This window comes from Nerophis ophidion, linkage group LG04, assembly GCF_033978795.1.
Source record: "Nerophis ophidion isolate RoL-2023_Sa linkage group LG04, RoL_Noph_v1.0, whole genome shotgun sequence".
NCBI classification, from domain to species: Eukaryota; Metazoa; Chordata; class Actinopteri; order Syngnathiformes; family Syngnathidae; genus Nerophis; species Nerophis ophidion.
The window spans coordinates 7,580,707-7,596,924 of NC_084614.1; the positions used below are offsets into that span (position 1 = coordinate 7,580,707).

The 16,218-nt window shown below is 38.8% G+C and overlaps 1 protein-coding gene across 3 annotated transcripts in view; it reads right to left on the bottom strand.

Moving 5' to 3' along the window:
* Positions 1-15,983, bottom strand: part of LOC133550822 (mesoderm induction early response protein 1-like) — a 41,035-nt gene extending 25,052 nt beyond the window's left edge. For 2 of the 3 annotated variants that reach the window (XM_061896882.1, XM_061896881.1), the window contains exons 1-8: positions 15,909-15,983; positions 15,256-15,280; positions 7,018-7,166; positions 5,905-6,075; positions 5,660-5,789; positions 5,506-5,573; positions 867-939; positions 637-788 (exon numbers count right to left, since the gene is read on the bottom strand). In XM_061896882.1, coding sequence (XP_061752866.1) covers positions 637-788; positions 867-939; positions 5,506-5,573; positions 5,660-5,789; positions 5,905-6,075; positions 7,018-7,166; positions 15,256-15,280; positions 15,909-15,917 — 777 coding nt within the window. In that variant the 5' untranslated portion in view covers positions 15,918-15,983. The remainder of the gene's footprint in view (positions 1-636; positions 789-866; positions 940-5,505; positions 5,574-5,659; positions 5,790-5,904; positions 6,076-7,017; positions 7,167-15,255; positions 15,281-15,908) is intronic. The other variant, XM_061896883.1, reaches the window with a different exon arrangement.
* Positions 15,984-16,218: the final 235 nt, after the last annotated feature.

A 16,218-nucleotide genomic window follows, 5' to 3' on the forward strand; every position in this document is an offset into this window, starting at 1 on the left:
AGCCCGGTCAATGACACATGGACATACAGGCTAACGTATGCTAGTTAGCCTGTATGTCCTTGTGTCATCTGACTGACAGGGCAAATATATATTTTGGAAGCTATGTGGATATGGGGAGTGTCAGTGCCTATTTCCTTCTCAATATGCTGATACGCTGAGGAAATCACCGTGGCAATGTGAAAGCTATGGAGAAAGCCAAGTCACATGATCAAATAATTCCTCCTTTGTAGTTTTGGCTGTACTTTGGGCTGCCAAGCATGCTCGACTTACTTTCACCAGTATAACTAATGCTAGCCTTGGTTGTAGTTGGTTTTAGTCTTTGTTTTCTGATAGTACTGACAATAACCTTATAATTGTTGTCATATTGTACTTACTTTTTCCTGAAAATAGCCTCATTTCTGTGTCAAATGTGTTGGTTAGAGATGTTTTATTGGAAGTTTGAAGTTCCTTGAGCTGCGTATCTGGCAACCTCAGTCAGGGAGAGAGGGAGGGGACTACAGAATTGTGACCCTGATGGCAGTACCATTTCTGGCAACATTATTACATATGGCTCCTTTAAATGAACAATCTTCTAGATGAATTTGTAGCATGTAGAAATATGTAGTGAATGTGCTGTAAGCCAGGTGCAGGTCTCACCTGTTCGTTGTCTTTGATGTGGGACCCTTCTGGGATGGCGTCTACTCCCTTCTCTTCACCCGTTCGCTTGGATGCTTCTGTTAGGAACTCCACCACTTTGTTTTCAGGTAGACATTCAGGGTTCCACAACAACTGGTCGTCATTTTCATAAACTGAAAGAACCCCCCAAAAACTTAATGAGTATATTACTGTCCCCTCAACATTCATCGATCTTTTTTTTGTTGTCCTACCTTTTTCATTGTCTTTATATTTACATAGACCAGCAGGGGTTTCTGCTTGATACATGGACCCCACCATTATCTCCTGTTGGAACAGGTTTCAAACAACTTTACAATGAATCGTTGGACAAGCAGCTTTGTATGTTTTTCCCCAACATAAACCTGACTTCAACTATGTGCACGTTTGGCTTTTCTTTTATTTTTGTGACACTTTTCTCCTATTATGCAAAATGGACTGTTAGAATACTTGTATCTAAGTTATCACAAAACTTTGAGTTTCCATGAGTTCCCAGCAAGAAGACAAAAGCTGTCTTTGATCATACCAATCAAAAGGCTTTTAAGACTCCACCGTGTAGGATGGGAAGCAACATGAAGGTGTCAATTTCTTTGATCTATTGTAATCCAAGAGATCTACAAATCAGAGAGGAAGCAGGACCTAACCCCCCTCCAGGCACCTTTCTTTGAACTGTTTTGTAAGCAAAGGCAACAGCTGTTTACGACCCTCCCCTCCTTTAGAAACAGCTTTTGCCATGTAATCAGGGAAAGTCCAAATAAAAGAGGAGGCGTGCGACCTTTCGTCAGAACGTGGTGGAAGACTGTACAAAGAGTACAGCCCAGATGTTTCTCCTCAATGAAGTAAATTGAATTCTGTCTGTTTTATTCCTTGCTTCTGGTCTGTTTAATAGCTGTCATCAGTGTTTGAACCTGACACAGACTTTTAATGATACCAAAAATGTGAGTCTATACATCTCGTTTATGACCACCAAAAATGAATATATTCATCTCTCTCACTTGTTTGTTCCACAGCTTTGATGTTCTTTTATAAGGTTATACACAAAAACCCTTCGTCGTGACATAAAATCACCGCTGATCTGCCGCTAGCTAAGAGGTCCCCCTGGGTGCAGATGGTCCTCAGGTAGGGCAGGGCTGGACAATAATCCCATTTTAATCTCAATTTTGGTTTCTCATGGACATAAAAATATTACAATCGGAAAAAGGATTAGGCGCAATGTGCATGAAAATTCTTGAGCTTTTAACAGTGAAACGATGAGTGAGTGAGTGAGTGAAAAAAATACTGGATTAATAGAAACTGATCCTTGAGAATCAAACAACCATTTACCCATCTGTGTTTTCGTACTGTCTTTTTATCCTTGTGCTATGTATGTGTGCACCTAGGGAGCTCATCATACGCTGTATAACGACAATAAAGTCTTTCTATTGTATTCTAAACTCCACAAAAAAAGTAAGGAATGTGATTGCCATGTTAACGTAACCACAGACCAAATCACAGAACCGGCCAGCAAAACGGAATCTGGTATTAAACGTGGAATACCAGGGAATTGACATCAATGTGAGTGAACTGTTGTCATTGGGAGTAGAAGCAACATTTGTTTGTAAAAATAATATGTCCAAGACTGCTCAGCCACTGCTGTCCTGAACTAAACAACGTCGAGACGGGAACTTGAATTCCAGACTAAACTAGGAAGCTGAAGCTAGCAAGAACAATCCATTCACCCTAAACTTATCTCATCGGCTTGTGTTGTTGTACAAACAGCAGTTACAACCTGAGAAACGATCTTATTTTACAGCCTCTAGTCGTCTCCTTTCTCAGAACAACACCACACTTTCCTCCTTCACAATAAAAATGCTATGCGCAACATCCGGTCTGACTGCTAACAAAATAAAGTTCTCAAAAAAGTACCTAACACCGACATGATGCACTTTAAGCATCTATTAATGCATTTACAAAATGATTATGCTTTGACTTAAAATACTGCTTAAAATTGCATTTTATTAACATTCATTCATGACACAAAAAGCAGAATCTCTATGGTGGTAAAATAAGTATACAAAGTAAAACATACTAAAGAAATATTACAGTTTTTTCATACTGCCGTTGTCATTTAAATGAAATGATGACTTGTTACGTGTTTATTAGTTAATAATTTATATACAGTTTTTACAAATTATATTCATAGTTGAGTTTTGGTGGTACAATAAATTTTTTATCAAATTAATGAAAAACCTTGTTATTAATATCAGTCAAACTAATCATGATTAATATTTTATTCCATAATAGTCTAGCTCTATCCTCAGGTTACAAATAGATAACTTCCCCAGACAGTGATGTAAGTCGGATCCTGTAGCTATATTAACGCTTAAGTCCCTCACACTGAACACAGAACCCATGAAGACAAAAAAATGATGTCATAAAAAGATGAAAATTATATGAAACAGTTAATACAAAAACTCCTTCCTTTTATACTGTAAATTTATTTCACATACTTAGTGTGGCAGCCTCCAACTGCCCTTTTTATTCTCCTTGTCTTTGGGCAAAAGTTAATACAGAAAAGTTCATTAGGATAAAACTGAAACAAAATTTTAAAAAAAGCTTTGCTGTAGATCTTATAAAAAAGCATTGAATCCCTGCCAACTATCAGTCAGTGATATACATTTATTTTCAGCAAATAAGCTGATTTATAGCATGATGATCTGTTAAAATGTGACTGTAATGTTAACATTTGTGTCTTGCACTGGACAAAGACAGCAGAGTCTACCAAGTAAAATTCCTTGTGTGTTAATAAACACACTTACTTGGCAAATAAAGCTTATTTTAGCTCACATAGCATAGTCCTCTACTTCTTAAAGTTACGTCCTGTTGGATAGATTGTATTTACTGCGTTGGACAAGTGGAGAGTTCCAGTGTATGCTTAAAGACATGAGCGAACACAACTCGTTAGCATTAATGCTACACACACTCAAAACGGTTGGTTCCGCAGTAAGCTTTCCTACAAGCACTTTGAACTTTAAATTCAAGCTCTGGAGGTAACAACATACGGTTTTAATAATAATTGCTGCAAAACTCCTGAGGGTTAGTATAACTGTTAACAAAGTGACTGGCACGAGCTTGTTAGCTTTAATGCTAACATGTGATTATATACGCTTAGATATATATATATATATATATATATATATATATATATATATATATATATATATGCTAAAACATATATAATCCCACTGTTGTGTGATTAACTAAAATATTCAATTGGTCACAAGGAAACCGCACTGGGAAAGGATACGAGGCGTTCAATTACAGGATTTATTTGTTAGGCATTTAAATACATTTTAAAGTGGTACTCAGTGCAAGACAGTATTTGCAACAATAAAAGCTTAGTCATTAAGAGATGAAATACTAAGACTAAAACATTATCAGTGAAGCATTAGCAGCACAACCTATTTGAGATATTTTCCTTCTTAGAATAAATTTGTGAAAAGATTTGAGTGTCTACTCGCTCTTTGTGAGCACATTCAATAACACCGCCATACTGCTGCTAGCCGTGATCATTTTAATCGCGATAACCGTGATAGGATAGGATCATTTCGTTACATCCAGGCTCGGGCGATATAGTATTGTTTTTATCGATAAATTAGCGTTTTTTTGTTGCAGGAGAATTAAAAAATACCAAATACCAAAAAAATTGTCTAAAACCAATTTTCCCTCCAATTTTTTCATATGTGTGAGCAAACGCCAAAACTCCTTGAGCATTCAGTGGCGCACATGTGAGCTACGGTGAGGACGCGTGAGCAATGTGCATTTGCACACCTTAAAGGCGATAACGTCCGCAGGAAGCTACCACATAGCAAAGGACATACACTATTTGATTCCCTATTATGCAGCTAATTATTAGGGCTGGGCGATATATCGCGGGTTTGTCTCTGTGCGATATAGAAAATGACTATATGGTGATATTGGAGTATAGCTTCTCATGCAGTTGCTTTTAGCTGCGGGCATTACACTACATGCATTTCTTCCTCTTTCTTGTCTCTCCTTCACACAGAAACTTAAAACAAGCGCACCTTCTTATATACGTCACGCATGCAACGTCACACGCCCTCCCCGAGCAGAGAGGTAGCAGCATGGGTAACATTAGCTGTGATGCTAACAGTGTGTTGCGACGGGTAATACAAGAGAGAGAGAGAAGGTGCGAATCTGGTAACAAATGAAGGAAGAATCAATTCCCAAGAAAAACAGCAAGGGGCCCATCATCTGGCAGTGGTTTGGCTTCAAGCAGGAACATGTCGGAACATTTATGCGGCAGAAGCGTTGCTACCAAAAGTAGCAGCACTGCTAATTTGTAGCATCATTTGAAAAGTCACCCTCTAGGGAACGAAGAGTGCTTGAAACTGCATGTCAACATCTCTGTTCGGTGCCACACCCACAAAAGGCCAAAGCAACAATTTACACATCAACACTGTAGGACATATACCATGCAGCTCATTTTTATCTGACACCTATTGAAATATCTTGTGTGACATCATGCACAAAAGTGCACTTAATTTGTTTTAAACTATTGTAGTGGCGTTCTGTACAAAAAGTGCACTTTAATGTAGTGTTGTTTTGATATGTCATCTTAGTGACATCATGCACAAAAGTGCACTTTATTTGTTTTAAACTGTTGTAGTGGTGTTCTGTACAAAAAGTGCCCTTTAATGTAGTGTTGTTTTGGTTTTGTCATCTTAATGACATCATGCACAAAGGTGCACTCACAGCTTGTTTTAAAATGTCTCTGACAATCTGACCGCACAGATTAAACCATTTCCTGTGTTGACAATTTGTACCAAAGCGTTAAGAAAGAATATGAAATACCTTTTTCCAATCTTCAGATGGAACATAGTCCTCGTCTTCATCTGACTCTTCCTCTGCATCGTTATTACCTAAGCGTACACAACATGTACGTTAATGGAGAAGATGGAATAAAAAGAGCACCAGCGAGTCATTTGGAGAAAGGGATGCTGCCTACTTTCAAAGTACTTGAGTTTCTGTGAACGGATCAGTTCCACAGTGCCGAGGGTCCGAACAGAACGTGTGCGCCCCTCAGCAGGTGCCGGGGCCTCGTCCACCAACGCCGTAGAGTTCTGGACTCGTTCCTCCTGAGAAGGACACAGGAGTCCACTATCGATGGCAAAGCAAGCTGACAGCATGGCGAGTGAATTCGCTTTTAGAGCCCTAAGCACTCGTGGAGGAACCCATGAAACATGAACACACCTCGTTTCTTTTCAGCTGGTCAATGCCCTTGGTGCTTTCTTCGTTGTCCAGTTCATCCTCTTCATCCTCCTCTTCGTCCTCTTCCTCGTCCTCCTCCTCATCCTCTTCCGCCGGTGACGCGCTCCCGTAGCCGTACAGATTGAGGAGTTCATGGATGGGCATGTCTCCTTCCTGGGCAGGCGACAACAAAGGCGGGTGAGATAAATGTGAAATACCATATTTCCCTGAATTGCCGCCGGGTATATAGTATGCGCCTGCCTAGAATTACTGCCGGGTCCAACTCGTTTCGCAAAATAATTAGCGCATGCTTAGCATTACCGCCGGGTCAAACTCGTCACGTCACGAGTGACACTTCAACTGCCATCATTTTCAAAATGGAGGAGGCTGATTTCAATCATTTGAAATCGCATAAAGGGAAGACGATTAAGAGCTATTCAGTAGGATTTAAGGTCCAAGCTATTGAATATGCTAAAAAGAACAGTAAGCAGCTATGTTTTATTAATATACCGTAACTGCGTGTGTCAAATATGAGTCATTAAACGAGTCCCGCCTCCTGGTGGTAGAGGGCGCCAGTGATCCTTCTTGCAACTACTCGGCTGCAGAAGAAGTGACAACAAGCAGCAAGAGTGAGCGGCGATCGTTTATTTTTTCCTCTCGCTTGCACTTTTAACATGGAGGATTACATATTTAAAATAAAACAGTTTTCTAAACTGGACTTTCCATCGAATCAGGGGGTAATAAAGGAAGATCTACATCGAGACAGAGAGACATTTAAAACTGAAGAAAGATAAGGAAGACTTCCATTGACCAGTTATCGATGCTTTTGATCAGAAGGAGCTGCGCATGGACTTCATTTATAAGTACAAGCAAGACCATAATAACGTTTTTTTTTAATCAAATGTGCTTTTCATGATGGTATCCTTACATCACATTCAAATTTATTAACCGAGGCCTAAATTTACCGCATGCCTTTGGTAAACGCCGGAGTGAGAAGCGGTTTTAAATTAATTAGCGCAAGCTTGCCTTTACCGCATGCCTTTGGTAAACGCCGGATTAGCGCCCCGGCGGCAATTGAAGGAAATACGGTAGCCTGCAGACATCTTGAAGACCTACACGAGCAAGATCTGCAATCTCGTTGACGTTGGTCTCATCCGTCGCCTCTAACATTTCCTCTTCTTCTAGCGTGCGTTCGTCGTCAAAGTCATGGACGAGCATGTCTGCTGATGGGTCGAAGTCATGGTCATCGGAACCTGCTGAACCCCCTGAGAAGACATGATGGTGGCTTTAGGTGGAAAACCAGCAGGAGAATATCATCCTTACTTTGCACTGTTCCTCACGAATGCTCTCATCGTAAAATGTAAAACAAAACTAGGAAAGTTGTGTTTAAGTGGCATGAAATAAACAAAAACACTACATTCTCACTAACTTTTTCATTCCTACTAGGGTTGTAGGGTATAGCGCAGGGGTGCCCATTACGTCGATCGCGAGTTACCAGTCGACCGCGGGGGGTGTGTCTCCAGCCAGGCTTTTAAAAAAAATAAACCTAAAAATTAGTGATCATCAATCTTCACCAAGACGTCACTTAAATGACATTCACGGTACCGGAGGGTCTTGTGAGATGACGCTGGCTGCTGCAAGATCATTATTATGAAAATATGACCGAGAGAAAGGCGAGAAACACTTTTTATTTCAACAGACTCTCGCGCCGTACCTTCCGTCAAAACTCTAGAGGCCGACTGCACATTTCCTATCTTCACAATAAAAGCCCTGCTTCATGCTGCCTGCGCTAACAAAATAAGAGTCTCGGAAAGCTGGCGTGCACAAGCGATCCCCCAGAAAGCTGGCGTGCACATCACATGTACTGCTTCATGCGCAGGCAGCATGAAGCAGGGCTTTTATTGTGAAGATAGGAAATGTGCAGTCGGCCTCTAGAGTTTTGACGGAAGGTACGGCGCGAGAGTCTGTTGAAATAAAAAGTGTTTCTCGCCTTCCTCTCGGTCATTTTTTCATAATAATGAACTAGCAGCGGCCAGCGTCATCTCACAAGACCCTCGGGTGCCGTGAATGTCAATCAAGCAAGCTACGGAATTTGCCGCCAATGTTTTTCTTGTAAAGTGTATGGAAGCTGGATGAATTAGATGCCAAAAACCAACCACTTTCATGTGGAATTGTACAGAAAGGACAACTTTTTTTCTCCTCCATTTGAAAATGTGGGCGTTATCATCATTATTGTCTGATTCCAATCAATGCAAGTCATCAGAATCAGGTAATACACCAACTTATATTCTTGTCTTTGTGAAAGAAAGACATCTATATGTGTTACACATGCTTGTATTATCATTAAACACATTTAACTTGTTTACAAAAATGTCTCTTTCATAAATAAATAAATATAAATTATATATATAAATGAGGTAGATCCCCTTGAGATGGTCAATTGAAAAGTAGCTCGCCTGCAGAAAAAGTGTGGGCACCCCTGGTATAGCGGTATTAGTATAGTATTGCGGTACTGATGGATCAATAACGGTACTGTACTCTGAAAAGTACTGGTTCCCATTTATTTGATTTTTTTTAACAGGCATGATGGCGGGCCGTCATGTCGTGACATTGCTGGTTTTAGGAGCAGAGGAGCATGTTGGGCAGCGCACACACACCGAGTACTTACAAGCAGACACAGTGTGTAGACAGAAAAGGGAGAATGGACGCATTTTGGTGTAAAAAGTCAAGATAAAGATGAAGTTATAACACTGAAACACCTTCAGGAATAGCTGCTTTAACACATGGCTAGCGAGCCAGTGTTTTAGCTACTTGTAAATCACTAATCCTGGTCTCTGGTGACAAATAAAGTATGTTTCTTACAAGTAGCATTATCACTGCAGGACGAGGAATAGCTAAACATGCTTCACTACACACCGTAGGAAGATACAATAACTCACCGGCGTCACAATGTAAACCAACACCATGGGTGGATCTACACCCGACATCCACTGTAATGATACCAAGTACAATAGCGTATATCTAGTCGATACTACTATGATTACATAGATATTTTTTATCGTCAACAAAAAATATTTTTATTTCATATTATGTTTATAAAGTCAGTAAATACGTCCCTGGACACATGAGGAACATGATTATGACCGTTGTATGATCCTGTAAGTACTTGGTATCAGATCCATACCTAAATGTGTGGTATCATCCAAAACTAATGTAAAGTATCAAAGAAGAGAAGAATAAGTGATTATTACATTTGAACAGAAGTGTAGATAGAACATGTTGAAACGGGAAAAAGCGCGACACCTACCCTTTACATCAGTATTTCTTAACCACATTATTATTGGTTTATCTGGTATTATATTTTATTGTACGATCCTGTAACTACTTGGTATCCGACCCATACCTAAATAGATAGAACATGTTAAAACAGAAAATAAGCAGATATTAACAGTAAACGAACAAGTCGATTAATAATCAATTTTTACAGTTTGTCCTTTATAATGTGTACAAAATAATAGGTGTAAAAATGACACAATATGTTACTGCAGACTAATTAGGAGGGTTTGTTTGTTTACTTACTACTAAAAGACAAGTTGTCTAGTATGTTCAACATTTTATTTAAAGACTAAATGACAATAATAAACACGTGTATCATGTACACCAACATTTTTTGTTACAATAAAGACAACGATGACTTTTTTTGTGGTCCCCTCTATTTAGAAAAGTATTGACATACATTTTGGTACCAGTACCAGCTTGTGAGGAGCTGGATACACAGTGGTGGTCAAAAGTTTACATACACATGTAAAGAACATGGTGTCATGGCTGTCTTAAGTTTACAATCATTTCTACAGGTCTTTTTTTTTTTGTGATGTAGTGATTGGAGCACATACTTGTTGCTCACAGAAAACATTCATGAAGTTTGCTTCTTTTATGAATTTATTATGGCTCTACTGAAAATGTCAGCACATCTGCTGGGTGCTCCAACCAATACATCACAAAAAAATAAGAGTTGTAGAAATGCTTGGAAAGTCAAGACAGCCATGACATCATGTTCTTTACAAGTGTATGTACACTTTTGACCACCAGTGTACATCCTATATTGTGTAAAATGCAGTGGCGAGTTAGCGCCCTCTAGGGACCTGTAAAAATGTTGCAAACAGCCCTTTGAAGAAACAACCCCAATATTTGTACACAAATGCAATTTAATGGTCAGGATGTCACCCAGGAATGTTTTTAAAACATTTATTGAATAGATGTCATTTGTTTGCGCAAAACTCGGAAACAATCTTACCTAAAGTTCTTTCAGATGTATTGGTATTGATATATTGTTATTTACAGAATATGATTTCCACACTTCTATTAGCCCCGGAGATCTTATATGTGGTAGAAATGTGTTTGGTGTGTGGTCATTAAATATGTATTCTGATATATGTTCTTCACAGAAAATGAGGCAAAGTCAGTGAGTCTCAGTCGGACAAATTAATAAATTGTATCATTTTTCTTTTCAAAGAAAATGAAAACGGGCTCCACCGACCCGAACTCCACGCAAGGGTTTTAATAGTGCTTACAAAGTACAAAGAAGAATGATGAAAAATACTTTCAACATTTTTGACAATAAAATTCTTAATCTCAGTATGTTAATAATGACTGACTTCATTATATACCACAAAACTGTTGTATTACTCATTCACAGATGTCATTTTACTATAAAAAAGTCAGTAATTGAATGTATTTTTCAGACTATAAATGGCAGTTTTTTTTCATAGATTGGCCCGGGGTGCGACATATATTCCAGAGCGACTTATGTGTGAAATTATTAACACATTACCGTAAAATATCAGATAATATTATTCATCTTATTCGCTGAAGAGACGAAGAAAATGTCAGCAATCGTCACACACACGTCAACCAATAAGAATTTGGCGGGGGAGGGTCATGGGATGCTAACTGCTATATGCTACTGCTGTAGCTACTACAATGGGTCATTTCAACGTTGGCGGTAATTTATAAAAAGCGAGAAGGGCTGAACAAAAATGGCGTTGAAAAGGAAATCATGTACTGCAGATTACAAACTGGACGTAGTGAAATAACCAGCAGAAAAGGACAAGAGGAAGCGGTGCGTAACTTTGGAGTTGGCAGAGTTGTTTGGAAGCCACATCGAGGAAGAAGATTTCATGGGATTTATGGATTAGGAGTGAGAGATAGTTTGGTAAAGGTATAGCATGTTCTATCTGTTATAGTTATTTGAATGACTCTTACCATAATATGTTAGGTTGCTTATTTATGCCTCATATAACCTACACTTGTTCAGCCTGTTGTTCACTATTCTTTATTTATTTGTAATTACCTTTCAAATGTCTATTCTTGGTGTTGGCTTTCATCAAATCAATTTCCCCCAAAATGCGATTTATACTCCAGTGCGATTTATATATGTTTTTTTCCTTCTTTATTATGCATTTTCAGCTGGTGCGATTTATACTCCGGAGCGATTTATAATCCGAAAAATACGGTATGTATTTGTAAATGCTCTGAAGTGGGAAAGGGGTAGGATTAAATAAGATTTGCTTCTTCCTAGGGCCGGGCGATACATCGACACACTCGATATATCGCAGGTTTGTCTCTGTGCGATATAGAAAATGACTATATAGTGATATTGGAGTATATCTTCTCACACAGTTGTTTTTAGCTGCTGGCATTACACTACTCTCACTCTTTCTTGTCTCTCCTTCTCACAGACAGCAAGTTCACCTTCTTACACAACTCACATACTGTCACCTCATACGTCACATACTGTCACCTCACACGTCACATACTGTCACCTCATACGTCACATACTGTCACCTCACACGTCACATACTGTCACCTCATACCTCACATACTGTCCCCTCATACCTCACATACTGTCACCTCATACGTCACATACTGTCACCTCATACCTCACATACGGTCACCTCATACCTCACATACTGTCACCTCATACGTCACATACTGTCACCTCATACGTCACATACTGTCACCTCATACGTCACATACTGTCACCTCATACGTCACATACTGTCACCTCATACGTCACATACTGTCACCTCATAGGTCACATACTGTCACCTCATACGCCACATACTGTCACCTCATACGTCACATACTGTCACCTCATACGTCACATACTGTCACTTCATACCTCACATACTGTCACCTCATACGCCACATACTGTCACCTCATACCTCACATACTGTCACCTCATACCTCACATACTGTCACCTCACACGTCACATACTGTCACCTCACACGTCACATACTGTCACCTCACATGTCACATACTGTCACCTCAATCGTCACATACTGTCACCTCATACGTCACATACTGTCACCTCATACGTCACATACTGTCACTTCATACGTCACATACTGTGTCACCTCATACCTCACATACTGTCACCTCATACGTCACATACTGTCACCTCATACGTCATATACTGTCACCTCATATGTCACATACTGTCACCTCGTACGTCACATACTGTCACATCATACGTCACATACTGTCACCTCATACGTCATATACTGTCACCTTATACGTCACATACTGTCACCTCATACGTCACATACTGTCACCTCATACGTCACATACTGTCACCTCATACCTCACATACTGTCACCTTATACGTCACATACTGTCACCTCATACCTCACATACGTATACGCCCTCGCGGACCAGAGAGGTAGAAGACTGGGTAACGTTAGCGAGTGGTAATACGAGAGAAAGAAGGTGCGAATGAAGGAAAACTTAATTCCCGAGAAAAACAGCAGGGGGTCTATCGTTTGGCGGTGGTTCGCTTCAAGCGGGAATATGTCGAATAGACAACTTTAATTTGTCAAGTGTGGGGCACAAGCGTTGCTAACAATAGTAGCATTACTGCTAATATGTAGCATCATTTGAAAAATCTCCTGCTAGTAACTGTTTAATAAATACAGTTTTGGTCAATTGACTTACCGTATTTCCTTGAATTGCCGCCGGGTATATAGTATGCACCTGCCTAGAATTTCCGCCGGGTCATACTCATTTCACACAATAATTAGCGCATGCTTAGCATTACTGCCGGCTCAGGATTAACGCTGGGTCAAACTTGTTTCGCCAAATATTATTTTTATTAGCGCATGTTTAGAATTTCCGCCGTTTCAAACTCGTCACGTCACGTATGACACTTCACCTGTCATCATTTTCAAAATGGAGGAGGCTGATTTCAATCATTTGAAATCGCATAAAGGGAAGAAGATTAAGAGCTATTCAGTAGGATTTAAGGTCCAAGCTATTGAATGTGCTAAAAAGAACAATAAGCAGCTATGTTTTATTAATACACCATAGCTGCGTGTGTCAAATATGAGTCATTAAATGATTCCCGCCTCCTGGTGGTAGAGGGCGCTAGTGATCCTTCTTGCGACTACTCGGCTGCAGAAGAAGTGACAACAAGCAGCAATCGTTTATTTTTTCCTCTCGCTTGCACTTTTAACATGGAGGATTACATATCTAAAATAAAACAGTTTTCTAAACTGGACTTTCAATCGAAGCAGGAGGTAATAAAGGAAGATCTCCATCGAGACAGAGCGACTTTTAAAACTGAAGAAAGATAAGAAGGACTTCTATAAACAAGTTATCGATGCTTTTGATCAGAAGGAGCTGCGCATGGACTTCATTTATAAGTAAAGGTAAGACCATAATAACATTTTTTTAGTAAAATGTGCTTTTCATGATGGTATCCTTACATCACACTCAAATTTATAAGCGCAGGCCTAAATTTACCGCATGCCTTTGGTAAACGCCGGAGTGAGAAGAGGTTTTAAATTAATTAGCGCCCCGGCGGCAATTCAAGGAAATACAGTAGTTTTGATTTTCTTCTCTGCATGAAAGTTGAAAAGTAGCACATATGAATGCAGTATGAAGAACAATGTTTGAATGTAGACACATAGAATCATCATACTGCTGTCATTATATGTATCAAGTGTTCATTCAAGGCTAAGGCAAAATATCAACATATATATCGTGTATCGCGATATGGTCTAAAAACAGGGGTCACCAAACTTTTTAAAACCAAGAGCTACTTCTTGGGTACTGATTAATGCGAAGGGCTACCAGTTTGATACACACTTAAATAAATTGCCAGAAATAGCCAATTTGATCAATTTACCTTTAATAAATAAATCTGTATATATAAAAAAATTGGTATTTCTATTTGTCATTCCATCGTACATTTTTTTTCCTTTTATGGAAGGTTTTTTGTAGAGAATAAATGATGAAAAAACACTTAATTGAACGGTTTAAAAGAGGAGAAAACATGAAAAAAGTGAAAATTATTTTTTTAAACATAGTTTATCTTCAATTTCGACTCTTTAAAATTCAAAAATCAAACGAAAAAAATTAAGAGAAAAACTAACTAATTCGATTTTTTTTCTAAAAACTAAAATAAGAATTTTTGGAACATCCTTAGTAATTTTTCCTGATTAATTTGAGAATTTTGATGACATGTTTTAAATAGGTTGAAATCCAATCTGCACTTTGTTAGAATATATAACAAATTGGACCAAGCTATCTTTCTAACAAATACAAATCATTATTTCTTCTACATTTTCCAGAACAAAAATTATAAAATAAATTCTAAAGACTTTAAAATAAGATTTAAATTACATTCCACAGATTTTCTAGATTTGCCAGAATATATTTTTTTAATTTTAATCATAATAAGTTATAAGAAATATTTCACAAATATTTTTCGTCTGAGAAACAGAAGCTAAAATGAAGAATTAAATTAAAATCTATTTATTATTCTTTACAATAAAAAAAAAAAATACTTGAACATTGATTTAAATTGTCAGGAAAGAAGAGGAAGGAATCCTAAAATCATTTTTAAAATTGTATTTTCTCCTTAAAATTTTCTTACTGAAAGTTATAAGAAACAAAGTAAGAAAATAAATGCATTTATTTAAACAAGTGGAGACCAAGTCTTTAAAATACTTTCTTGGATTTTCAAATTCTATTTGAGTTTTGTCTCTCTTAGAATTAAAAACGTCGAGCAAAGCGAGACCAGCTTGGTAGTAAATAAATACAATTCAAAAAATAGAGGCAGCTCACTGGTAAGTGCTGCTATTTGAGCTATTTTTAGAACAGGCCAGCGGCCGACTCATCTGGTCCTTACGGGCGACCTGGTGCCCGCGGGCACCATGTTGGTGACCCCTGTTCTAAAAATATCGAGATATTACAAAAAAGGCCGTATTGCCCAGCCTTATTTCACAATATGGTCAGCCTAATATAATTTTCTTAACTTTGCCCAAAACGGCCATAAATGAAGGTTACATACCTGGGCTGGGATTCCCAAGGGAGGACTGTGAAGAAAAACAAGAAGGCAGTGAGCATCTTTACAGGGGAAATATCAACAAGGAACAAGCGGTAGGAAAATGGATGGATATCAACAAGGAACAAGGGAGCACAGAAAAAGCGCGCCTACACGAATGTTACTCTTTCTTTCCCGCTGGCTGTCGTTGGGATATATTAAGTGGAGAGGGCGCCATGCTTTGTTAGAAAAGTGGCAATTAAGCGCGTTGTTTGGAAGAAAAGAAGAAAAGCCGAGCTGCTTAAGGAGCGGATTGGAAGTTGAAGCTAATTCTGCTTCAAGGCTGACTTTCCACCAACACGGGCGGAGAAAAGCGCATATAGGTATATTTATATGTATATTTGTATATATCGCAGTCATTCACACGGCACGGCGGTGGAAAATGTGAACAAAATAGGTTGAGCGGGAAAATAAATGTTTTTAAAGAAAAGCGCGAGCTAATGCTAACGCTAGCCAGATCCCAACTTTACTAAACATGCTAATAAAAGACACATTTGAACTATCCAAGCGCGCTTGAACGTGTTTGAATCGACGACATTAACCACGCGTGTTTTTGTATTTACATAAAAATATATTTATTTATTTTTTTATTTTTCCGATTATTTACTTCACTTTCTTACCTCCGCCATGTTTGCGATCCTGCGGGGGTCACGTGAGGGGTCGGCGACGGAACCCGGATGTAGAGCCCCGCCCACCCGAGCTGCGGAGGAAGACTCTCCCCAACGCACCCCCGGCGGACTCGCAGTGCACGCGAAGCGCGCGTCATTTTCCCCGTCATAAAAAGAAACAAAGACAGTCGTTTAAAACTGCAAAGATAACCATCTGGGACAACATATTTGTAACCTATTTTTATGGACTTTCCTCTTTGTGATGTTAAGTTCCTGTTATAAGCGTAAATGCTTTGAGCTCTTATTTTGAAGGCGCTAAGAG